The sequence below is a fragment of the Entelurus aequoreus genome, linkage group LG01, assembly GCF_033978785.1.
Source record: "Entelurus aequoreus isolate RoL-2023_Sb linkage group LG01, RoL_Eaeq_v1.1, whole genome shotgun sequence".
NCBI classification, from domain to species: domain Eukaryota; kingdom Metazoa; phylum Chordata; class Actinopteri; order Syngnathiformes; family Syngnathidae; genus Entelurus; species Entelurus aequoreus.
The window spans coordinates 93,250,693-93,277,693 of record NC_084731.1 but is presented as its reverse complement, the minus strand read 5'-3'; the positions used below and the strand labels follow the sequence as shown (position 1 = coordinate 93,277,693).

General features: G+C 39.5%; 2 protein-coding genes and 1 long non-coding RNA gene across 7 annotated transcripts in view; 2 read left to right on the top strand and 1 right to left on the bottom strand.

Annotated features, from left to right (window-relative positions):
• Positions 1-1,449: 1,449 nt before the first annotated feature.
• Positions 1,450-25,248, top strand: LOC133659351 (uncharacterized). Its single transcript, XM_062062112.1, has 10 exons — positions 1,450-1,727; positions 5,139-5,284; positions 14,432-14,513; positions 14,694-14,829; positions 15,143-15,345; positions 18,626-18,762; positions 18,852-18,993; positions 19,102-19,383; positions 19,495-24,229; positions 24,373-25,248. Exons 1-10 carry the CDS (start codon positions 1,602-1,604, stop codon positions 24,381-24,383), a joined length of 6,000 nt encoding a protein of 1,999 aa, XP_061918096.1. The 5' UTR covers positions 1,450-1,601; the 3' UTR covers positions 24,384-25,248.
• A 232-nt stretch (positions 25,249-25,480) lies between these two features.
• LOC133659310 (vascular endothelial growth factor C-like) overlaps positions 25,481-27,001 on the bottom strand; it is a 50,980-nt gene continuing 49,459 nt past the window's right edge. For all 5 annotated transcript variants that reach the window (XM_062062059.1, XM_062062072.1, XM_062062080.1 and 2 more), the window contains one exon: positions 25,481-26,483. In XM_062062059.1, the coding sequence (XP_061918043.1) occupies positions 26,372-26,483 (112 nt within the window). In that variant the 3' untranslated portion in view covers positions 25,481-26,371. The remainder of the gene's footprint in view (positions 26,484-27,001) is intronic.
• Positions 25,992-27,001, top strand: part of LOC133659344 (uncharacterized) — an 11,041-nt gene continuing 10,031 nt past the window's right edge. Inside the window, exon 1 of the long non-coding RNA XR_009827624.1 lies at positions 25,992-26,132. This is a non-coding gene — a long non-coding RNA (uncharacterized LOC133659344). The remainder of the gene's footprint in view (positions 26,133-27,001) is intronic.

The window sequence follows — 27,001 nt, the reverse complement described above, 5'->3', positions numbered from 1 at the left end:
AAAGTTATATGTTTTTGGTAACACTTTAGTATGGGGAACATATTCTAAGTAACAAAGACTTAATTTACATTTATTTGGTTAGGGTTAGGGTTAAGCTTAGAGGGTTAGGGCCAGGGTTAGAGGGTTAGGGTTATATGCCGAATAAGGCATTAATAAGTACGTAATAATGACTAGTTAAGAGCCAATATGTTACTAATTTGCATGTTAATAAGCAACTAATTAATGCTGAATATGTTCCCCATACTAAAGTGTTACCATGTTTTTTTACTGGTGCACAAAATGAACCGTGCATGAACATCACCTTGTTCAAACAACAAAACCAACACAGTGCATAAACTCACAACAAATTACACACCTGCAAATCAGTCTGACTTCTGCTGTTGCCGTATCCGTAATACGCCGTTTTTATTTACACGATGAGTCGGGTGTGTCTTGACCTCCGCCGAAACCCTGAGCCCGACTCACTGAACCCCTAGGGTTCGATCGAACCCAGGTTGAGAACCACTGTTATAGACATAATATCATATATCCGTATATATATTATTCTGTACACATATTATGTATATATTCGTATATATGTTAGATTTATTTTATTTTTTTATCGCTATATTAGTCTATTTATACCTGCATTGTCCTTTCCATCCTTACACTTTCCATCATTGTAACTGAGCTACTGTGTTGAACAATTTCCCTTGTAGATCATTAAAGTTTGTCTAAGTCTAAGTCTAAGTCGTTACATCATATTCACATACATCATATATCTGTTGTCTGCCCTAAATGTCAAAATATTTTTTGTTTGTATCCCAACCAAACCACCCCCCAAAAGAAAGAAACATAAAAAAAAACAAAGTAATATCTACAAATACATCAATTAAATAAACAAAAAATAAATAATAATAATAATAATAATAATCAGAAATAAAATAAAATATAAACAGATACATATTCTTGGCAAACTTATATTATAATGTAGCAATATCAAAAAACAATGTCATTATTTACCTAATCCCTTTATTACATACAATTGTTGTGCAAAAAATAAACATGAGCAAAACAATTGGTTTTCTTTCAAAATTGTATTTATTTTTTGGTCCCAACAGCCCTCTTATTCCTTGATGTTGTAAACAGTACAAAACGTGTACATATAACATTATCAACAACAAAACAACAACTAAAATATATTTGTAAAAAAAAAAAAGAAAAAAGAAGCGGAGCCACCTCCTTTAGTATCAATAATACCTATATTTTGGTAAATTCAGCCACTCCTACATACAAAATGAAATACAACTTAAAACCGATACAAAAATTGGTTCTCAGAATGTTCAGTATACCTTGATATTTCATAATTATATCATTTTAAAATGATTGGTAAGCACCAATCTTCCAAAACTGTTAACAGGTCAATTGCAGAAGCGCTCGATTTGTCATAGTGTGGCTACCGCTCAGCGGCATGTGTGGAAATCACGTGTATCCGCCTGGCTGAACCGACGGCGGCGCACGCCGCTGAGAGAATGAAGCGCGGCGGTTTCCGTTGCAGTGTCTTAATGCATGTGTGTGTTTGTTGTGTGGCTGGCTGCTACGAGGGAGGCTAGGCAGCCAGTATGGCGGAGGAGGGCAGTGTGGTTGAGGCGCAGGGCTTAGAGAAACAGTTACAGACATTAATATGTCAGTACTCAAGTGATGAGCTGCGGGGGAACAGCAAAAGATTCTGCCTCGACTATTGTGAGGTAGGGCGCTGGAGACGACGTTCTTCGTGTTGTCGATGGTGTTAGCAATAATGTTAGCTTCCTCCCCTCCCCCAGAACTGGAAGGCTAGCTTCAACCGCTATGTTTGTTAGCATTCGCTGCTGCTAATGAGTATTTAGCACGTTTATAAAATAATATAATTTCAAAAGGAGTGCGTGTTAACTCGCATAATACATGTTAACGACTGTTCCGGTAATGGCTGCTTTAAAACAGCTAGCGTGCTAATACTGCTGCTCGCCCTGAGCAAGCTAGCACGAATTTACTAACAAACTTCGTAAGACTTGATGTTTAGCTTGCTCAATAATTGACACTCTTTTTGCATTTGGACTGTGTTTGCGGATTTAATTTGGTGACGATTAAACTGCAATGTGTCAAAAGTGCTGGTTGATTATGAATTAGTCATTGGCATTATCACAAAAAAAAAATAGTCATCTTTAGTCAAACTTTGAAATCTGGCCAAGTCATTGATTCATTGATCCATTACACTCGCAATAATGGCTGTAATCATATTTAATTTTCTATCTATTTATCGACGTCACAGGGAGAAGTGTAATGACTGCTGAACTCTTACCTTGCTGCATAATAAAAAGTTCAATCAACTCGAGTTGACATCTGTGCTTCTTGCCATTTCGTGTAGCAGCCGCTTGTTCCTTTTTAGAATCATTATTTAAAAAAATGAAAGCTCAATTAGGGCTGGGCGATATGGCCTCTTATTAATATCTCAATATTTTTAGGCCATGCCACATACATGATATATATCTCGATATTTTGCCTTAGCCTTGAATTAACACTTAAAGGCCTACTGAAATGATTTTTTAAAATTCAAACAGGGATAGCAGATCCATTCTATGTGTCATATTTGATCATTTCGTGATATTGCCATATATTTGCTGAAAGGATTTAGTAGAGAACATCGACGATAAAGTTCGCAACTTTTGGTCGCTGATAAAAATAGCCTTGCCTGTACCGGAAGTAGCGTGACGTCGCAGGTTGAAGGGCTCCTCACATTTCCCCATTGTTTACACCAGCAGCGAGAGCGATTCGGACCGAGAAAGCGACGATTACCCCATTAATTCGAGCGAGGATGAAAGATTCGTGGATGAGGAATGGAGAGTGAAGGACTAGAGTGCAGTGCAGGACGTATCTTTTTTTGCTCTGACCGTAACTTAGGTAAAAGGGCTCATTGGATTCCACACTTTCTCCTTTTTCTATTGTGGATCACGGATTTGTATTTTTAACCACCTCGGATACTATATCCTCTTGAAAATGAGTCGAGAACGCAAAATGGACATTCACAGTGACTTTTATCTCCACGACAATACATCGGTGAAGCACTTTAGCTACGGAGCTAACGTGATAGCATCGTGCTTAAATGCAGATAGAAACAAAATAAATAAGCCCCTGACTGGAAGGATAGACAGAAGATCAACAATACTACTATCAGGAGACACCGAACCAAACACTGGACCTGTAACTACACGGTTAATGCTGTGCCGCCTGTCGAAGCCTTGCAATGCTGTTGCTAACGACGCCATTGAAGCTAACTTAGCTACGGGACCTCGTCAGAGCTATGATAAAAACATTAGCGCTCCACCTACTCCATCCCTCATCTGCTCATCAACACCCGTGCTCACCTGCGTTCCAGCGATCGACGGTGCGACGAAGGACTTCTCCCGATCATCGATGCGGTCGGCGGCTAGCGTCGGATAGCGCGTCTGCTACCCAACTCAAAGTCCTCCTGGTTGTGTTGCTGCAGCCAGCCGCTAATACACCGATCCCACCTACAGCTTTCTTCTTTGCAGTCTCCATTGTTCATTAAAAAAATTGCAAAAGATTCACCAACACAGATGTCCAGAATACTGTGGAATTTTGCGACGAAAACAGAGCTGTTTGTATTGTGATACAATGTGTCCGAATACTTTCGTTTCAACCATTGACGTCACGCGCAAACGTCATCATACATAGACGTTTTCAACCGGAAGTTCCCTGGGAAATATAAAATTGCACTTTATAAGTTAACCCGGCCGTATTGGCATGTGTTGCAATGTTAAGATTTCATCATTGATATATAAACTGCGTGGTCGGTAGTAGTGGCTTTCAGTAGGCCTTTAATATAGGTTGATTGGCAACACTAAATTGGCCCTAGAGTGTGAATGTTGTCTGTCTATCTGTGTTGGCCCTGTGATGAGGTGGCGACTTGTCCAGGGTGTACCCCGCCTTCCGCGCGAATGCTGCTGAGATAGAATCCAGCGCCCTCGAAGGGAATAAGCGGTAGAAAATGGATGGATGGATGGATGCATATAATCGCACCAGTATGATGATTCTATGTGTCTACATTAAAACATTCTTGTTCATACTGCATTAATATATGCTCATTTTAAACTTTCATGCAGAGAGTGAAATCACAACTAAGTCAATTTACCAAAACGGTGTTTATTAAACAGTTATTAAGCAGTGGCACAAACATTCATGTCATTTCAAAACAGAAAGTGCAAGATTGTCAGAGACATTTTAAAACGAGCTATTTGTGCATGATGTCACTAAGATGACATATCAAAACTTAAAAATTAAAGTGCACTTTTTGTACAGAACGCCACTACAATATTTTAAAACAAATAAAGTGCACTTTTGTGCATGATGTCAGACAAGATATTTCAAAAACTGTCAAATAAAAATGAGCTGCATAATAGGAAATCAAATTGTGTATGGCCTTCGCTATGTGGTAGGTTACTGCGGACGTTATCTCCTGTTTTTGACTATTTTTTTCATACGGTGTTTATCTGGAAATGGAAGACCCCAGGCTCAATTGGGTCAGTGCTGGTTGCTTCGGCATTTTGTTAGGTGTGGCACCGACCGGAGATGTTGACTTGCGGAGTTTCAAGTACTTATTCTCTAGCGGGTGACTTTTCAAATGATAGTATGAATTAGTAGTGCTGCTAGTGTAGCAACGCTTTTGCAGCATAATTTACATATTACGGTTGTCTGTTTAACATCATCCCGCTTGAAGCCAAACCACCGCCAGACGATGGACTGCTGTTTTACTTGGGAATTAATTGTTCTTCCTCCATTTGTTACCTTAATTCTTCCTCCATTTATTACCAGATTTGCACCTTCTCTCTCTCGTATTGCCAGGCCTGTAGTGTAAGGCCTGTAGTGTAATGCCCGCAGCTAAAAGCAGCTGCGTGAGAACGTATACTCGAATACTCACAAAATAGTATTCTTCTACATCGCACAGAGACAAACCCACGATATGTCGAGTATATTCGATATATCGCCCAGCCCTAAGCTCAATGTTATATTGACCTCACAAAGCACATATTTTATATGCAGACACCCATCTACTGTTGTGGTATTTCTCAACACCCTTTTTGTTTTGTTCTATCTCCATGCAGCTGGTGGAAGAGAATGTCTCTCGCTGGCAGATGCCACTCCCTCGGCTCAGGATCCTTGAGAAGGCTCTGTGCCACTTCGCTCGAGCCTCGTGCTCCTTCACATCAAGCTGCGATCACGTGCTTCGCACACTCAGTAGTTTGGCCTTGTAAGTACATGGTCATCCTCAAACCAGGCGCCTTTCTTTACATGTCAACTTTGGTCAACTCGTTTGGTATTCCATTGCTCCAATACTGCTTCGACTTCCCAACTCGTTGCACTTAGAGATGAGCCAATTGATCTATTCTTGAAAAAGTATGTGAACGGTGACTTATATTTTCAATGCCAGTCGCAAACACTGATCCTCTCCTGCCGACACTCTATTTGTTTTTGGTCCCCAGCATAGGGCTGGGCGATTGGCAAAAAAATTATCACAATTAATTAGGGGTGTAACGGTACACAAAAATTTCGGTTCGGTACGTATCTCGGTTTAGAGGTCATGGTTCGGTTCATTTTCGGTACAGTAAGAAAACAACAAAATATAAATTTTTTGGTTATTTATTTACCAAATTTGCAAAATCTTCAACCAAAAATATTTTTCTTAGTGGAATATTTGATGTGAAGTAATCGGAACCTTAGATAGGTCAATAATTAATAATAACATTGATTTTGATTCAATATTATGTTTTGAGCAATGACAGTTTGAAAGAAAAAAAACAGCTTTGTTTTATTAGTCAACAATGTAACTTTTTCTAAATTACATTTAACCTTTAAGCTTTTTTATTTCACTTTTGTTATGTTTTTGTTTATTTTAATAGTATTTTTAGAATGTGCCGTGGGCCTTTAAAACATTAGCTGTGGGCCGCAAATGGCCTGCGGGGCACACTTTTGATACACCTGCTATCGATAATAAAAAATTAAATCTGATAAATCTATGGATAAAAAGCAGAGCCTGGCGACGCAAGCGTGTTTATCATAAAATCACTCTCTCTGTCTCTCCCCCTCCCTCACGAATGCTGCTGCGCACACAATTTGTTTTGTTTTAACCCCTTCTTAACCCTGAACGTACATTGTTAATACAATGTACGTTCTAACTCAAAATGCCGGACATTTGAGGCATTTAAGAAACTCCGCCCGGGTGACCGGGCTAGGATAGACTGACCATACGTCCTCTTTTCACCGGACATGTCCTCTTTTGCGGGGCTGTCCGAGCGGAGTTTCTTAAATGCCTCAAATGTCCGGCATTTTGAGTATTGTTTACACAACGTGCAGTACGCTACTTAATATGTCCGTGTGGAAACTCGTTCAGTGCACCGAACCGAAACCCCCGTACCGAAACGGTTCAATACAAATACACATACCGTTACAACCCTACAATTAATATTTTCATATCATTGGATCTTGATTAATATCACCATTTTTTAAATTGTTTTTTAATTAAAGTGGGTTGTCTCGTGCAGGATTATACAGAGTACCGCATCCCTACTGTTTACTACCGCAGTAACAGACATTTCCACCATGTTTGATTGCGGTCATACATGTTAACTGCTGACAACTGTCATTTTGTTCATATCTATATTTGTGTTTACTAGAGGTGCAACAGTAAAGGTAACCCACGCTACGGTCCGGACCTGGTTGTAGAGCCACTGTTTTGCTTTTTTTCGGTACGTTTTGGTAAAGAGGACAATGTATTTTCCTCCAAAAGTTCTTTAGTTTTTTGCTTGTCATCACAAACATTTTGCAGTAAACAAAGTGTCATTGGTGTACTGAGTACCATAATACTTTTATTTTAAGTTAACATTTACTAAACAACACTTTCAAATGGTAAATTATTTTTGGTGTTCTTTTATTACTTGTATACATTAGTGCTTTCACCAGTGATGTGGCAAACAGCAAGTGGTGACCCACATTGCGGAATTTTTAAAAATCTAATTTTGTATCTTATAATGTAGGGCTGGGCGATATGGACATAACAGTATATTTCGATATATTTTTACTTAAACTCAATATTCAATATATATCTCAATATATTTTCCGGTGAAAGTATACATATAAAGATATTCATTTTTGAGCGAGATTCACTGAAATTGAAGTGAATGACAACTATACTGTAAACAGTCAGTGGCACTTTTATTAACCCAGTTAGTCAAGATGGGTATTAACAGCACCGGGCGCGGCCACCGCTGCTGCTCACTGCTCCCCTCACCTCCCAGGGGGTGATCAAGGGTGATGGGTCAAATGCAGAGAATAATTTCGCCACACTTAGTGTGTGCGTGACAATCATTGGTACTTTAACTTTAACTTTAACATAAAATAAACTGTTTAAGTAGCACAGAATTACATGACATAAATATCATAGAAAAATAATCTTTCTACGTAAAATAAATAACATAGCTGTGCAAATAATACATTTTTGGCAGCATTTCTCGTGCGAAATATGCCCGACTTGGCAACTGGAGAACAGTTTGGATTTGGGCTTACATGGTAAACAACTCAGAATCAGAATAGTTTTTGTTTGAGAACGGGTTCACAAACTAGGAATTTTTCTTGGTGCAATCGTGCAACTCAAATGAATGTTTTATCCAGACGCATACATTTGTCCAAATGTGGCCAAGTAGACGCATTGTGGGTTTCCTGGACGTGGTCTACATCGCTAAAAATACAATCTAAAGAAGACAATTCCTCTGCCATCTTCCACTAGTTTTTTAATATATAAATTACTCTTCTCTCCTACGACTCTCTCGTCATCATTTGGGATGTCTGTTATGATTTCCCTTCCTGGTTTCATGACACGCCCTATCTTGCCTCTGATTGGCCTAATCTCAACCAATCGTGACTCATCATAGTAACCAACCAACCAATCATGGATGTTCTTATAGTGCAAGCAAGTCTTGGAAGGAGGAAGGGGAGGGGTTTAGTAGCCAATGAGAGTTTGATTGATTGAAACTTTTATTAGTAGATTGCACAGTGCAGTACATATTCCGTACAATTGACCACTAAAGTTTTTCAACCTGTTTAAGTCCACGTTAATCAATTCATGGTATGAGAGGGAGTGAGGAGCGGGGGAGAACAAGGAACACAACAAATAAGCGGCGTTTGGTCATTTTAACGTGAAATAAATAATATATACAGGTAAAAGCCAGTAAATTAGAATATTTTGAAAAACTTGATTTATTTCAGTAATTGCATTCAAAAGGTGTAACTTGTACATTATATTTATTCATTGCACACAGACCGATGCATTCAAATGTTTATTTCATTTAATTTTGATGATTTGAAGTGGCAACAAATGAAAATCCAAAATTCCGTGTGTCACAAAATTAGAATATTACTTAAGGCTAATACAAAAAAGGGATTTTTAGAAATGTTGGCCAACTGAAAAGTATGAAAATGAAAAATATGAGCTTGTACAATACTCAATACTTGGTTGGAGCTCCTTTTGCCTCAATTACTGCGTTAATGCGGCGTGGCATGGAGTCAGGTGTTATGAGAGCCCAGGTTGCTCTGATAGTGGCCTTCAACTCTTCTGCGTTTTTGGGTCTGGCATTCTGCATCTTCCTTTTCACAATACCCCACAGATTTTCTATGGGGCTAAGGTCAGGGGAGTTGGCGGGCCAATTTAGAACAGAAATACCATGGTCCGTAAACCAGGCACGGGTAGATTTTGCGCTGTGTGCAGGCGCCAAGTCCTGTTGGAACTTGAAATCTCCATCTCCATAGAGCAGGTCAGCAGCAGGAAGCATGAAGTGCTCTAAAACTTGCTGGTAGACGGCTGCGTTGACCCTGGAAAAAAGAGCTGGACTGCTGCTGAGTGGTCCAAAGTCATGTTTTCTGACGAAAGCAAATTTTGCATTTCCTTTGGAAATCGAGGTCCCAGAGTCTTGAGGAAGACAGGAGAGGCACAGGATCCACGTTGCCTGAAGTCTAGTGTAAAGTTTCCACCATCAGTGATGGTTTGGGGTGCCATGTCATCTGCTGGTGTCGGTCCACTCTGTTTCCTGAGATCCAGGGTCAACGCAGCCGTCTACCAGCAAGTTTTAGAGCACTTCCTGCTTCCTGCTGCTGACCTGCTCTATGGAGATGGAGATTTCAAGTTCCAACAGGACTTGGCGCCTGCACACAGCGCAAAATCTACCCGTGCCTGGTTTACGGACCATGGTATTTCTGTTCTAAATTGGCCCGCCAACTCCCCTGACCTTAGCCCCATAGAAAATCTGTGGGGTATTGTGAAAAGGAAGATGCAGAATGCCAGACCGATAATATCGGCAGGCCGATATTATCGGCCGATATATGCGTTAAAATGTAATATCGGAAATTATCGGTATCTGTTTTTTTATCGGTATGTTTTTATGTTTTTATTATTTTTTTTATTTTATTTTTTTTTAAATTAAATCAACATAAAAAACACAAGATACACTTACAATTAGTGCACCAACCCAAAAAACCTCCCTCCCCCATTTAATAATAATAATAATAATACCTGGGATTTATATAGCGCTTTTCTAAGTACCCAAAGTCGCTTTACATGTTAAAAACCCATCATTCATTCACACCTGGTGGTGGTAAGCTACTTTCGTAGCCACAGCTGCCCTGGGGTAGACTGACTGAAGCGTGGCTGCCAATTTGCGCCTACGGCCCCTCCGACCACCACCTATCATTCATTCACCGGTGTGAGCGGCACCGGGGGCAAGGGTGAAGTGTCCTGCCCAAGGACACAACGGCATGGTAAGAGGCGGGGAGCGAACCTGCAACCCTCAGGTTTCTGACACGGGCGCTCTACCCACTACGCCATGCCGCCCCTACACTCATACACACAAAAGGGTTGTTTCTTTCTGTTATTAATATTCTGGTTCCTACATTATATATCAATATATATCAATACAGTCTGCAAGGGATACAGTCCGTAAGCACACATGATTGTGCGTGCTGCTGGTCCACTAATAGTACTAACCTTTAACAGTTAATTTTACTCATTTTCATTCATTACTAGTTTCTATGTAACTTTTTATATTGTTGTACTTTCTTTTTTATTCAAGAAAATGTTTTTAATTTATTTATCTTATTTTACTAATTTTTTTAAAAAGTACCTTATCTTCACCATACCTGGTTGTCCAAATTAGGCATAATAATGTGTTAATTCCACGACTGCATATATCGGTTGATATTGGTATCGGTTGATATCGGTATCTGTAATTAAAGAGTTGGACAATATTGGAATATCGGATATCGGCAAAAAGCCATTATAGGACATCCCTAATATATTCTTAATTCATATCTTGTTTAAAAATATATCGATATGTCTTACAAACTTGATATATCGCCCAGCCCTATTATAATGGACATATTTTAAAGTGCAGTTTGAATTTGAGGTACTGTAAACTATCGTGTACCAACACATAAAAGAAGTTTAATGATTATGTCAGGAACAAAATGTATTTTTTTATCCACAAACAAAATGCACCCCAAAACCCCGGATTGTAAATAATGTAAGTAATTCAATGTGATTATCTTGTGTGATGACTGTATTATGATGATAGTATATATCTGATAGTATATATCTGTATCATGAATCAATTTAAGTGGACCCCGACTTAAACAAGTTCAAAAACTTATTCAGGTCTTACCATTTAGTGGTCAATTGTACGGAATATGTACTTCACTGTGCAACCTACTAATAAAACTCTCAATCAATCAATCAATAGGTGGACTGGTAACACTAAATTGGCCCTAGTGTGTGACTGTTGTCTATCTATGTTGGCCCTGCGATGAGGTGGCGACTTGTCCAGGGTGTACCCCACTTTCCGCCCAAGTGCAGCTGGGATAGGCTCCAGCACCCCCCGCGACCCTGAGAGGGACGAGCGGTAGAAAATGGATGGATGGAAAAAGAACACAAAATGTCTGTCTGCAGAGTTTCTTTTTTTTACCAGTACTATTGTGCTTGTTACTCCAACAGCAGGGACACGTTTTTTTAGTACATGTTTTCAGAATCAGAATCAGCTTTATTGTCATTACGCAGGGTAACGAGATTGAGGCCATTCCATACAGTGCGATAAAACAAGTGTACACTCTATACAGAGGAGTGGAATATTTGCAGACACATAAAGTCTGATTAAAAATATTTAGATGTAAAAATGCCTTTTCTGATTAAATTAGTGGGTGTGTTGATTCCCCCAGTCGGGGCCATTGCAGTAGACGTTTTCTGAGTGCCTGCAAGTCCGCATTCGGGCCAGGATTACTGGTTAGCTGCAGTAGATAGTGCAGGATTATACCTAGCATCTTTGCTCCCCTACAGTTTACTGCTGCAGTTCCTTCTAAAATTGTTGCTATATTTGATCGAGTAAATATGCTAACAGCTGATGACCGGGATCAAACTCAAATGAATTGCGATCAAAGGTCACGATCATATGATCGCCCAGACCTTCCCCACCATTTAATGATGTGTCTCCATAAAGTGTGGATCCGCTCTAATAAATATGATAATTTGCATTCGGGCAAATAAACTGCATTTTCTAGTTTTTTTAGGGCTGGACAATAATACAATTTTGATTTCGATTACGGCTTCTCACGATCATGAAAGTATAATAATCGAGGGAAAAATGGTTAATGGGCCGAGGGTTAACGGATGAGGAGCGAATGAGTGGAAAAAAGAGCACGTCTACTTGAAGTTTAGTTTGTCACCATGGTGGCTACTTTTTATTTGACACAGTGATAATGTCTAATCAGTAATCACTAAACTCAATAAAAGAATTAAGGCATGTGATTTCCGCATTTACGTAACCGCGGACGGAGTCACATAATTGGCCAATAGAACGGAATCCGTTGTTAAACACATAATATCAGGAAAATTTACATACATGTGAGTAAAATGCTGTCATTGTGAGGCGAAGGAACATTTCTTTGGAAAAATAACAATACTCTTGATACCTCTCATTCATCACCGATACACTCAACCGCCCCATCATTCATCACTGATACACTCAACCGCCCCATCTTGAAACAGCGACTAAACTACAAAGCTAAAGCCAGAAAAATCATTTCATACACCCACAACCCACAACTAGGGATAAATGCGTTAAAATGTAATATCGGAAATTATCGGTATCGTTTTTTTTATTATCGGTATCGTTTTTTAAATTTTTTTAAAAAAATTAAATCAACATAAAAAACACAAGATACACTTACAATTAGTGCACCAACCCAAAAAACCTCCCTCCCCCCATTTCTTTCTGTTATCAATATTCTGGTTCCTACATTATATATCAATATATATCAATACAGTCTGCAAGGGATACAGTCTGTAAGCACACATGATTGTGTCCACTAATAGTACTAACCTTTAACAGTTAATTTTACTCATTTTCATTAAATACGAGTTTCTATGTAACTGTTTTTATATTGTTTTACTTTCTTTTTTATTCAAGAAAATGTTTTTAATTAAGTTATCTTATTTTATTTTATTTTTTTAAAAAGTACCTTATCTTCACCATACATGGTTGTCCAAATTAGGCATAATAATGTGTTAATTCCACGACTGCATATATCGGTTGATATCGGTATCGGTTGATATCGGTATCAGTAATTAAAGAGTTGGACAATATCGGAATATCGGATATTGGCAAAAAGCCATTATCGGACATCCCTACCCACAACACAACTAAGCTCCGTGTGTTGTTGTGAACCACATTATTCATGGTGGTAAAAACAATATGCAAACAAACAGCAGTTGCAACTTGCGAGGCAGTCTCACGCTCTTTTTTTTTTTTAAGCCTTAAGTCGCCAATTTAGTCTGTCTGCACTAACAAAATAAAGGTTTCAAAAAAGTACCTTAAACAAGCATAATGTACTTAAAGCACTACAAACGCAATACACAAGTATAATGTCCATTGTGTATTTCACACAAATAAAATATGTTAAGTGGTAATATATTCACACAATATACTACAAATGTTTACACATGTAGAAATTACACAACATTCACACACTTAACATGGCACACACTGTATGTTACTTATCACAATTAGTGTTCTCGCCCCCTTCTGGTCAAATGTAGCGCTACATGTATTAAACTAGCTTTGATCATTACTCTCAGACAAATAACAACATGACCATGAATACAAAATACATCACAAAGTCAGCAATTTCCATACAAAACAAACTAATTACCTTTATGCACAATATCTACTTACAAATGTTTGACCTAGTTGTGTGATGAAGCTTACGCGTGTGGATTTCTACGGTACCATTGTTGCTGCTTGTCTGGAACAGTGTGTCCGTCTCTTAAAATGTCCGCCAGAAAACAATGACTAGAGCACCCTCTGAGAGTAGAACGTTCATATTTTGATGTCAAGTTGTAGTTTAAAGTCCGATTTTTGCAATTCATTTTCAGTGATTTTTTTCCCCCAGGGTTTAATGAGGAGTCTTTTTCTACTCACCCCACTGCTGCTTCATTGTGACACATTTGCATCGCTGTTGCCTTCTGCGGGGTGGCGGGAGTACCGCATACATGATGAACCCTAGTTTTAATGGTTTCATCAAGCCTATTTGGGTGATGTTTGGCGGGCCAAATGAAAAGCTTTGGCGGGCCGGATGTGGCCTGCAGGCCGCCAGTTGAATAGGCCTCTTCTAGAGCATTTATCAGTAACCAACGGGAAGGTATATTTTTGATGTGACGGATGTAAACACAGGTCACCGGAAATATATTACCCGAGGGGCTCGTGGTTATAGGATAGACTTGCCAAATGGGAAACGTTTTCTGAGTGCTTTGCATGCATTGTACAGAATTTTACATGACATTTTCAGTGATAATAATCTTAGTCAATTATCTATTAAAAACACCATCTGTGGTACATTACATGGGACATGTAAGTGTCAAAGAGACAGCCAAAAGAGTTTGGTAGATGAGAAAAATGTAAAGGTAAAATACAGTATAAAAATGTACCCAATTGCAGGAAATGTTGTCTTGATTTTCAAAATTGTCTTACAGGGCTTGCGTGGCCGCATTTCGTGCCAATAGAAATGTTCCTCTTTTTTTTTTTCTCAAAGGGTGCTCACATGCCTGATAATAAACAAACATTTAGAACTAATTTAGATATTGTGTCGATAGTGTTAAACTGTCAATAGCATTCACCATAAATACATTTTTAATATTTGCAGTGATTGGTATCAGTATTGGTACTGGCTGATATCACTCATAGATGATTAAACTAGGCAGCAAAAACCCCGATTGACCTCTTTGACTCCAATTGACCATAGAAAATCCAAAATAATCCAAAATCATGAGCTTTATCACATTTCATAAATGTTTTTCTCCTCACAGGAGTGTGTTTGAGTTGCTGCTTTTCTTTGATGAAAAAGACTTCCCCCAAGAGCCACTGAAATGCTTCCGTAGTACATTCCAGGTGAATAGAAAATAATGATGTGGATTTGTGCACGAGATCAGTAAAATGCATTACATAAAAGGATTAAAGTATCTTGTGTTTAAAAAGCATATAACAGTGTAATTCTTGCATTTGTTGTTTTTTTATTCAAATTGAGTTGATAAACTGTATATCCCTGACATTGTTTTGGGGTTCTTTCAGGAATTTCATTTGTCCCTCGCAAGGTATCAGAATGCTCACTTACTTCAGGTGGACCGTTTGGTTCGGGCGGGTGGCGCTTGGGCCAGTACAACCTTGCAGGCAATACTCAGTGAGTCCAACTTACCACAGGATGAAGGTGGGTGATATTTATTACTGTATCCAACCATCGCAAATAAGTATAAATGATCACATTTTTTTCCCCCCCATCTACCTTTGTACAAAATGCACTACAAAAGCGGTTTTCCTTTTTATCAGCCTGCAGTGTGGTGGTTGTGCATCTCACTTTGCTTCATCGACTACATTCTTTATTGCCTGTTAGATGTCCCTGGTGTAAAAAAAATTCATTAATGTGCCTTTTTAAACTTTAATGATTCAAATTCACAGAAATCTTGCTTGGAGTATGTACAGTACTGACCTCATTCCTCTCTTGTGATTTTGCTTTTCCTCAGTGGATGCGTGCCTCAGCTCTGAGCTCCCGGTGTTCTTTGAGCTACGAGTGCGCTACCTTTTATCCTGTGAACGGGTCACAGAGGCTTTAGCCCTGGCTAAGTATTGTATTCGACATCCGACAGCAGGGCAACACTCGTTCTTCCTTAAGGTCTACCTCACATGGCTTTACAAGTCATCGCAGCACGATCGACTGCGTGAAGAGGTGGGTGCAAAAAATGTTGTCAATTTGTGGTGTGCATAGTTTGTATTGTGTTAGTTCTTACCACAAATAAGCAATGTTGGCCTTATCTTGATATTTAGATATGACATAGGCCCGGAGGAAAGCCAAAACGTTTGAGGGGAAAAAAGATGTAGTTTTAAGAATTTTCTTAAAACTCAAAATTGTAATTCTACAACCTAATGTTGCAGACAAATGTAATACAAGGAAATGCAGATACAATATCGCATTCTGTGTATCATTGTGCAGAATTGTGTACCCACAAAAAAAAATCACATGCATTGGTGATTCGGCCTCGGTTCTGTTTTCAAGAGTATGACTGCAAAATAAGCCACCATGGGGCCAAAGAAAGTTGTAAGTGCTAGTAGCACTTTGATAAATACTGTAAGAAACACTATTAAATTCAATAAATAACTCTTAGCTCGTGGCTGGTCTCGCAAGGATGGACTGGCGAAAAGTCCACAAAATGATTTCCATCCTAGTGAGGATAGAAAAAAATGAAAGGAAGTAGAAATGTGGATGAATGCTTTAAAATGTAATATCGGAAATTATCGGTATCTGTTTCAAAATTATCGGTATCGATTTCAAAAAGTAAAATTTATGACTTTTTAAAACACCGCTGTGTACACGGACGTAGGGAGAAGTACAGAGCGCCAATAAACCTTAAAGGCACTGCCTTTGCTTGCCGGCCCAGTCAAATAATATCTACGGCTTTTCACACACACAAGTGAATGCAAAGCATACTTGGTCAACAGCCATACAGGTCACACTGAGGGTGTCCGTATAAACAACTTTAACACTGTTACAAATATGCGCCACACTGTGAACCCACACCAAACAAGAATGAAAAACACATTTCGGGAGAACATCCGCACGGTAACACAACAAAACAAATACCCAGAACCCCTTGCAGCACTAACTCTTCCGGGACGCTACAACATACACCCCCCGCTAACCCCTACCCCTACCATGCATGTCCCGCATGTCCCAAATTCCAAGCTGCTGTTTTGAGGCATGTTCAAAAAATTAATGCACTTTGTGACTTCAATAATAAATATGGCAGTGCCATGTTGGCATTTTTTTCCATAACTTGAGTTGATTTATTTTGGAAAACCTTGTTACATTGTTTAATGCATTCAGCGGGGCATCACAACAAAATTAGGCATAATAATGTGTTAATTCCACGACTATATATTGTATCGGTTGATATCGGAATCGGTAATTAAGAGTTGGACAATATCGGAATATCGCATATCGGCAAAAAAGCCGTTATCGGACATCTCTAAAAGGAAGCTAATGTTGCAAAGAGAGTGAAGTTCTTGATACCTAAAGTCCTTATCAGAAAAAAACCCTCCAAACAATTAATAAAGTACTATCTATCCATCTATCTATCTATCTATCTATCTATCTATCTATCTATCTATCTATCTATCTATCTATCTATCTATCTATCTATCTATTTATCTACTCTCCCTTTCTCCCCTTCTGCGCCTCACCGTCTTAATCAACCCTTCAATAAAGGGAAAAGTAACACTTATTTTTAACTGATTGCTTTCTTTCGTCACTTGTTTTTTGCCTTTTCTCCACGTAAAACTATATTTATTCAATACATTTTTTTATTTTAGTTTAGATTTTTGAATGTCTGGAACAGATGAAATGGATTCACATTAGGAGTGTCCCAATAGAACTGTTTCTCTTCTGATACAATACCTATATTGTAGCCTTGAGTATTGGCTGACACCGATATTGATCTGATACGATATACGCACAAATTATACACACTTTTGTAGTGTGGAATGGTAGAAAAGGCTTGATCAAGTGAAGAACAATGGTAGGTTTGTTACTAACTTCTAGAAAAGACCTACACTGTCTTAATGCTGAAGTGGAGTGGCAATTGTTTTGGCGACACCTAGTGGCCACAATCTTAAATTACGTTTAAGTAGCACTATATTGAATGATATATTTGTTACTGGATATTTTCTAATAGGCTTCTGCCTTGGAGACTTCATCCGTTAGTAATACGCAACTATAATTGTTTGATACTTGTTTTTATTGACAAAAGTCGTGTTTTAGACTGCAAACTTGTTCAATTAAGGGCACATTATGTATATCTGTCGAGCTTGTGTGCTGTTGTGCTTAGTTGTTGTGCAGCTTGTAGTAGCCTATAGTCTACCATGTTTACTTTTTTATAAATGAATTGACTAAAATGGAAGAAAAGACCAACCTTGTTTGCTTAATTTAGGACATTTAGCTGCTAACTCGCTATTCAGCTTTGCGCAAGTAAACATGCCAAAAGACTGTAACAAAGCACTTGTATCGGAGATTTTAGATTCAATACTATGGATTATGGGAAAGATTGTCTGTTTGTACAATATGGTAATTTTCTCATCCATATTACCATAATAAACAAGGTTTGACTACACGAGAGTCAGAAAGTAAAAAGTTTTAAGTTTGGGGTTTTGGTCCATTAATACAAACTATTTCAAAAGGCACTACAAGGTTTCTCATTGTAGCCCACTGGGTTGAGTTTTTCCTTGCCTTGGTGTGGGATCTGAGCCGAGGATGTCGTTGTGACTTGTGCAGCCCTTTGAGACACTTGTGATTTAGGGCTATATTAATAAACTTTGATTGATTGATTCATACAAGCAGCTAGGTTTTGTCATTAATTCTGATACGACACCCAAGATACAAGAGAACTGGAAAAACTTGAGTTTCGTTGATAAACGATACTCCTGTAAGTAGGAGGTATGGCACATTTGAATAAAGACAATTCAAGTGTAGTATGCATGTACTTCAAATAAAAACATAAATTGTGTGCTGTACAAACCTGTATGTCTACCAAAGAAAACATTTCTGGTTTAAAAGTTTATTACCCATAGTGCCATGGCATAAACAATAAAAAGTTCAGAAGGCATTAAGTGTTATTTTTGCTTAAATGATACAACATTTCTCGTATTCAGGGATTTCGTTTTGAGGTGGTGAAAAAATTGGTCATACAACCACTCTTTGCCAGAATTGTTGCCAAACACACTCAAAATCATTGAAGTTTCACTGGTCTTTTTCACCAGCTCATCTTGTTAGCTAGTCTGCAAAGTGTATTGTTTACTTATTAGATAGGCTTTTTGCAGCCTCTCAGTTTTGCTGGTCATTGCGACATTGTGCCATCCACATACATTATCGCGGTATAATCAAAATGTCAATTGTAGGCTAAATATCCATTCCATATCGGTTGTACTGATTCTAAGTTGAATTATCTTTCTTTCAGCTGGCTGACCTCAGCAGTAAAGATGCAGTGCACATCATCTGTAATTTGGAGTACGAGGAATCAAATGAGCTGCTGCTCGCACTGTGCCAGATGTTTCTCTCTCAAAAGCTCTGCCGGGGAGACTTGTACTATATGTGGTGGGAACTTTTGAAATAGCTTCTTTGCTATTAAAATTGTATTCACATGAAGCATTATTTTCAAGTCAACCACTTTTGTCCCTGTGCAGTGAGCTCGTTTTTGTGTGGAGCAAACTCCACACTCGACTGAATACTTCCAAGCAAGCTTTGTTTGAAGAAAGTCGTCAGCTAATGTTTTGCGCCACCAATGTCAACTCAGTCTTCCCCTTCATCAGAGTAGTACTGCAAGAGGTGAGAATGGAGCAGATCAAACTGTATCGTCATTTTATCAAGATCAAAAAAGTTGAGATCTTTTGATATACTTGAATGTTTTACAGCCCTTTGTGTTTGTCTTGCTAGCTGGGCGAAGATGGCATCCAGTTTTGTGTGGAGCTTTGTGCAAATGCTTTGAAGTCTTGCCTACCGTGTGATGCCGTCACCAAGTCTCTGATCTATAAAACAATTGCTGGCCTGCTTCACAACGATCTTGAAGTTTGTCGGGCGTGTGCGCTCCTCGTCTTCTTTACGGAGCGTAGCCTGGAGGCTTACAAAATGGTGTATTTGCACTATATGCTTCCAGACCAGGAGTACCCTGTTGAGCACAGCCCTGTCAGTAATCAGATCCGCTTTGAAACCCTTCAGGTAGATCTGTTAGATATATAAAACTTGCAAATTTGGTTTAAACCTTTACTATTACCATCTCCACATTCTAGTATAACAATAATGGTCAATATGTGTTTGTTGTTCACACAGGTGTTGAAGAAGGACCTTTACTTTGACCCTGAGTTTTGGAACCTCATTACTTTGCGGACCAATTGTTTAAAGCTGATGAGTAAGAAGGTGGTTGATGCTGCCCTAGAAGAAATTGTGGAGGAAAAATGGATCACAAACTATTGTTCCAAAGAGTTTTCCAGCACCATAATAGGAGAGCGAGATGACAAAACAACAACAAATAAACGCAACCATAAAGAAGGTAGCACCGAAGAGGCATCCAAAAGACTGAAGTTTGGCCGATTGACTGATGACAGCGCTGTGAAAAAGAAGGGTAACCACGGCCCACAATATACCAAGAGAACATCATCTCAACCTTTGAGACGTTCATTTTGGCAGCTGGACAGGATACCTGACGTCGCCAATGGTCAACTAAGACGAGCTACCCGACTATCTGACAAAAATCCCCCAAAACGGATAATTCAAAAACCCAAATGGTTACTGGAAGACTCTGCTACTTTGCAAGAGTCAAAGCGTAAAAAACAAAACCAGTCATCTGCTTTAAGAAAACCTGAATCTGGTCAGCTCAAAAATAATTCAAAACCCAAAGTTTCTGTAAACTCTTGTATCATGCATCAGCGGGAATTACATCCAGACTCAGTTAAACCATCTTCTGCTCCACAAGTAATCCTGGAGCTTTCCCTACCAGACAATGAGCTGATGGGAACCTTCAATGAAGATACTTGCAATAGACAGAAAGGCTACCCTCAGATGCTTTATTATAAACCTACAGTAAAGATACCTGACACGTCACAACCAGTGAAAGTGTTGCATGGCAAAGAGGTCATCCTCAGAGCAAGGGATTTAGCTATGTTTGTGCAACAGTTACACTGTTATGCACAGGGGCAAAAAGGAAAAGGTAATGGGTCAAATATTCATGGATCCGTATCAACAATTACACGCTCCTCTGTGCATGGTAGTCCGCCGAAAGAACCACAGAGAGGGCTTTGTGAAGAAGATAATGCTGATACAAGGGGTGTCACAAGTTTGGAACCCCTAACATCACAAAACAAATTGTCAGCAAAAGAGCTCACAGAAAATGGGGAAAATAAAGAAGTGGTTCCTTCTCAGAAATCTGTCGAAATAACAGAATCAATATTTTTATGTACTACTACTCCCTCTCAAAGCACAGATACAATCCCACACACCATGGCTACATCCCAAGAACTGTATGAAGAACCTTCTGTTGAGATGAAGGTGACTTTTGCTTCACAAAGCCCAGCAAAAGACAGAGCTACTCAGCAGCCAACCCAAGCTTGCACTGAGCTTTCTCAGACATTTAATCCACAAAGCAGTCCGGTTAAAGGAACTGAACAGATCTTACCGGTTTCCAGTATAATCAGTGTTCCAAGCACTGGAGGTGGAGAAGCTCTTATAAGCATAGATGGGGAACAACAGTTAAAGTCACTTCATTCACATTCTGAAAATGGCCAAAAATGTATTGAGGCCAAAGATGTTCAGAGGGACGCAACTCACACGCATTCTAACAATCTAAATGACATATCTACCTTAAGAACAGAGATGGACACCCAGTTTCCCCTTGTTACACCTCTTCAAGACACAGAGAATCATAAAAAGACAACAGCAGCTCCCATCGAGGTATCAATGTCAGTGCTTCAAAATAAACACAATGTCCCCAATACCTCCAGTCGAACTGTGCCAGAACCAGCACCCTCTGCATCTATGCAATGTAAAGAAGAGAAAAGCTCAGTCACTGTTGAAGATGATGGTGGTGATGATGAGGACTTTGAAGAAGTGGAATCGGAGGAATCCAGCTTGGAGTACTGCTGTACATTTTGCCAGAAGGATTTCAAGGGCAGACGTGTAGTTGTTCACGCAATGTTCCATTTCCGTAAGGATGAGTGTATGTTTTGTGGAACTATGTTCAAAGATGACCTCCTGGCAATGATGCACCTGTCTGATCATATTGAAAAGCTAAAAAGAAGTAAAGAGTGTGCCATTAACAAAGCTGAACAAGAGCGTGTGTCCGAGACCAAAGATTTATCTGCGCCCAAGAGCTCTGCCAAAGCTAAAGCTCCCAACAGGACATCGGGCAATCACAGTAGTAGGACACTGAGGAAGCCTCCTGTCTGTAGCAAAACGGTCATCCAACCAGTAGGACGTTTATCAGAATCCAGAAGCTTGCGATCAATGACAAAACCAGGCGACGGTCTGTCTACACAAAAACACAAACAAAACGACACACGCACAGCAAGCAAATCTCCTGCCCACAGGTCAAATGGATACCTTGACAAAAAGAGCCAAAATGACCAAATCAAACAGGCAACTTTAAAAACTGAAGAAATGCAGCCACTTTCACCACAAGTCAAGAAAGACAAAGCAGGTGAGCGCAAGGGAAACCATGATATGCCAGACACTTGTGGTTCCTTGGTGCCATCAGTTCAAAAGAGAAAACATCTGGAATGTTCTAAAAATAATAGAATTAAGGACACGGGGAAAATAAAGCAAAAGAAAAAAGAGGAGCCTTTAGAGAAACTTCATTGTCCAGCAGATGGATGCAATTGGTCTACAGATCTTTCTAAAAAACGCGTTGCACTCCTCTACCATGCTCTGGAGCATCACTACGGTGACATCAAACCTCTAGAGCTGTCATTCCAAGTCGCAAACAATAAATGCAGTATATGTATGAGGGTTTTATGGAGTTTTGAACATTTTCAGCATCATGTGGAAAGACATCGGCTTTGTCCTCGGCATCCTTGTCTTCATCTGGGTTGTTCTGCCAGATTCAAAAGCGGAATGGAAATGAGGCGCCATACCAGAAAGCACAGTCCACTGCAGGCAGTGTGCTGCTTTCCCGGTTGTTCTGAACTATTTATTTGTCTATGGGCACTGAACCTTCACGAAAGAGAGCACTATGCTTCCAAACGCACCAAGCCAATAAAAAGCGTGGACCTGCAAACGGAAAACAAGCCTAACAGCACAAAGGTGAAACAAATAGATGGTGATAAACCAAATGCTGCAACCGTGACTACGGAAGAAACTTTGAAAGAGGCCACGCGTAAATTAAGGGGGCATGCATCTCATAACACAACGGGAAAACATGTCAATGTTCCTCCTCCCAATGCTAAAGTGTTTGTGGTAAAACAGCAGCTGAAAGTGAGGAAAGAATCTAAGGATTCAAATGTTTTAAAAAATCTCTCCAACAAGGCAAGCACCACATCAGCAGCCAATTATCGTCTCAATTTGAGGGTAAGGAAATGGCGGACAACAAAGGCTAACCCGATAGTGGCGAATACCCTAAAATCACCATTCCCTGGACATAGGGACAAACTGAGACAAAGACTCAGAAAAAAAGAGGTCAGTGTGAATACAATAGCCCCCAGAAAAAGAGGGCGTCCACCAAAGTCAGCGAAAGCAACACATGATGAAAACAAGACTGCGGGCAAAAACATTGAAAGTCCAAAGGACAAAACCCCTCAGATTCCCCTAACCTGCCTTGTTGTTGGAGTTAGCAGCAAGTTAGAAATTAAAGAAAAGCATTTCCAAGATGCCAGTAAGACAACGACAGAAATCTCGCACCTTAAGTCAGTGTCCAAAAAATCTTTGAGTGAGGACACTAAGAGCAATCGTGTTGAACAAAATAAGTCATCAGACAAAGACTCAACTGTGGCAGCTCAGAATTCAGTATCCCCCACTGAGAAATCACACAAATTAATTCTGCATAATTTGAAGAAGCTTTGTGCTTCAAAAGCCACTGACTCTTCAGGTGCAAGCAAGGCAAAGAAGCAAAAGCTTACAACAAAGACAAGTCTTTGCATAGAGTCGAAAATCCCAGTTGCCAAATCAACATTTGTTGTCCCAAAAGTTGATGCTGCAGTTGATGTTGCCGGGACTTCTGGTGATGACCACGGAAACGAAGAGAAAACACTTTCAAGCCAAGATAGTCCTGCTGATTGTCCTCCAGCCACTGCTAAATCAGGCAATCAAAAGCACACTGCCATTAAAAAAAAGAAATCACAGTCTTCAGAAGGAAAACTTATTCGGAAGAAGGGTGGTGAAAAGAAAGTTGATGGAACAACCCGTCTCAATTTGAAAAGAAAGTCAAAGGAAGAGCCCTTAGTTGCGACCAGTGAAAGCACCAGTTCTACCATGACAAATGTTCATGCTAAAAAACCACAACATTCACTTTCGGCCTCCAAAAAGAACAACAGTTCAAAGGATGTCCAGATTAAGAGAAACAAAGTTATCAAGGCACTTAAGAAAGAAAGTAAAACAAAAACTGCTCAGAGAGAACATCCACATTTAGTCCAAAACATTTCCACACAATTAGCCACTGAGTCTAAAACTGAAGTGAAGGCTGACCCACTGAAGAGCTGTGCTGGTGGACAGGAACATGTAAACAAAACACCTGAGTGTGCTGGAAGCAAGCACCATCACTTTCTAAAACCAACCGAGGACGAAATGTCCACGCTTTGCATAGACACTTTGGCAGAGTATGGAAAGAAGCACATGCGAGCACCTCCCACGGCCTATCTGGACGAGAAGTTTATCACTATGCCGAAACGAAGGCAGGGTGTGTCGTTCATCCATTCGTCTGATATGACCACTTTGCCAGTAAAGAATAGGGTCACCGATGTGCCGCAGAGACAGCGGTGTGCCAACTGCTTCACTACATACAGCAGTGCAAAGGAGCTACAGAGTCATCTCAAACTCCAACGCTGCTCCAGCCTCTTTGGCTTCGACTCTGATGACGAGGGTGAGTGTGACATTTGTTATAAATGAACAATATGGGTATGTTTTATCACAATTTTCTTAAGCAAATGCCGGTTTTCTGCATTTTCGGTTAAACCAAACTATCTTAGTCAATTAGACTTTATATTTGTAATTTTTGTGTTGCAGGGAATAGTTGAATTATCTGACTTGATTAAGAGAGTGGCTGCAGAACTGACTGGCACAGACGGAACTGACCGTGGACCTCTACGAACGGTGGTTGGATTGTGATTCGTCAAGCCTCATAAGGACTTGGACTTGCTAGGTGGTGACACATTTTTGTACGTTGGAAAATAGCCAGCCCTTTAAAGGCCTACAAAACAGAACTCCAGTCAGTTTTTGCAGAACATCTTGTACTGAAGTGCCTGCTCTGGAACCACACCACTGATTCCAGATGCTTCACCTGGGTCAGTACTGGACTTTTGACAGCAATGACATAACTGCCACAAAGGATACTCTTTTCTTCATCAGTAAGCCATAAAACACGCTTTCCCATTTTGCACTCTTCTCATTAACTGCAAGGTTACACTATTTTAACATTATACAAATAAATGCATTGCTTAGATTGAGTCTAAATTGCTGTGGTAGGCTTTCATTTTAAGGTTTTAATTTATGCTCAGATCACTTAAATCTTGATGCGGCCACTAGGGGTCAGCGTGCATTCAACCGCTCAGCTGAAACATAAGAGACTGTTTGCTCTGTTTTTGTAGGATGTGCTCCACTGATCAGGTCATTTCATAAAAATCACATTGACTTTTGTCGTTTTGTTTTAACAAGCCTGACCAAGTTGGAAAAATGTCCCTCTTGTCTGTCTTGCCTTCCATCAATGAAAAGATACATTGCAGTCACAAAGTACCACAGTTTTAACTGTTTGCCGGAAACGGGTTGTATTTATTTTATTTTCTATATTGTAAATATTAGAGTTTCAATTGCTTATACAAGGGACTGTTGAAACTTGGTTTATATTTGTTCTTGGAGAGAAAATAAAACCTATTTCACATTGTACTAATGCTCTCAAGGTTTCCATTACAGCTAACTTACAGTGAATTTCTTGTGGCCCTTTTTGTTTATTAGGCGGCTTCAATGAAAAGCGGAAAACGGACCACTATGTGTAGCCTCAGGCTCACACAGACTGCGTGTCTCTGCGTGCCAGTTTGTCTTGTGTAATTGCAAATTCTAAATGGGGGGTGATTCTTTTGTTAAAATGATTATAAACAATGTCCAGACATATTCTCAGTAGATCATTTAATTGAAAAAAAAAGTACTTCAAAACATCTCATACCTTCAAATATTAAGTACTAGCATACCAAGCATCATTAAAGTTTTGTGGTAGACTTAAGCCCAACCATTTAGTGTGTTGGCAGCAACAAACATTCAGTTTAGGGGAATTATTAAAACAACTTGAGTTGTGTTGCATTTAAATACAGTATTTTACAACTATGGATACTTCCATCTTGTAAATGGCAGTGTTTTAAATATGGAGAAATTGGATATTTACATGTAATATTGCTTAGGAGCATTTAAATTAAGAGTATAACGGATATACCTGTTTGTAGTGACTAAGTATGAGATTATAACTGAGATGGACAGTTTATAGACTACAAAGTGACGGAATCTTGGTACTGTCATGTTCATGCTCAGGCGGCAGTGTCATATCTGGTCTAAGTCAAAATGCTTCCATCTCACAGCTCGCAGCATAGTTGCCTTGAGCTCATTTCATCTTCAGTCTGCTCTGTCATTATGTTCTTCCACTTTCCATTTCAAGGAGTGCGTTGAGGGCGTGCTTGCTCCAGCACGTTACAGCAGGCGTCGACACTGGCCGGGAAAGCAGATTGGTCCTGTATGCCCTCCTGACACTTCTCCAGGACGAGAAACCGTGCATGGACACTGTGAGACCCATATCTCATTTCCTCCTCTTTTCACTGATCTTACTCCATCCTCCCAAGGGACAAAACATTTTCCCAGTGTCCGGAAGCATTGTTAGGTGTGTTGTAATCCAATAAGTGTTCATTTGTTTGCTCCACCTCCTTGTCGCGTTCTTGTATCAGGCCACAAGTTTCCCAAGGTTTAGCACCCATGGAGGGCTCTCTCTCCCTGCAGACGTTCACGCCTGCTCTTCTGTGATTGGCTAATTCCACTCAGGTTTCATATAGTTGGGAATGCACTGGCAGACTTGGTGGCTGTAGTAAAAGCCAGACAGGCAGGCACGTCTGGGCGTCCTGCAAGGTAACCTATAGCAACTGGGGTAGCATGGAGGGATGAAAGAAGACAAAGCATTGTTAGTCAAACACAGTTGCAACTTTTTATAATGCATTAAATCAGAGCTGTCTTTAAATAGTCAAAATATTTGACGATTCGGAGGAGTCTGATTATACAGTTATGTTCATAATAATAGCAGTGTGTTTAAAAAGGTGTGTAAACCTCAAAATTCTTCAAAAAAATTGTATTTTAATGAACACAAATGCATTGGGGAGACTGCACATTCTATTTCAAAGCCAGAAAATCGGAAAAAAGTAATTCAATTTGACAATATTTTACAGAAAGTCAAGAAATATAAAACAAAAAAATAGCAGTGTTGACATCTTTCTTTATAAAACTCAAATGTACTGTATAAACTAAGAAAGGCTTGCAGGTTCAACTTTCCTTAGAATTATTAACTATAATTTAGTTGCATAACCACGGTTTCTGATAACTGCTTCACATCTGTGGCACATGGAGTCGACAGGTATTGCAGCCCAGGACAATTGTACTACGTTCC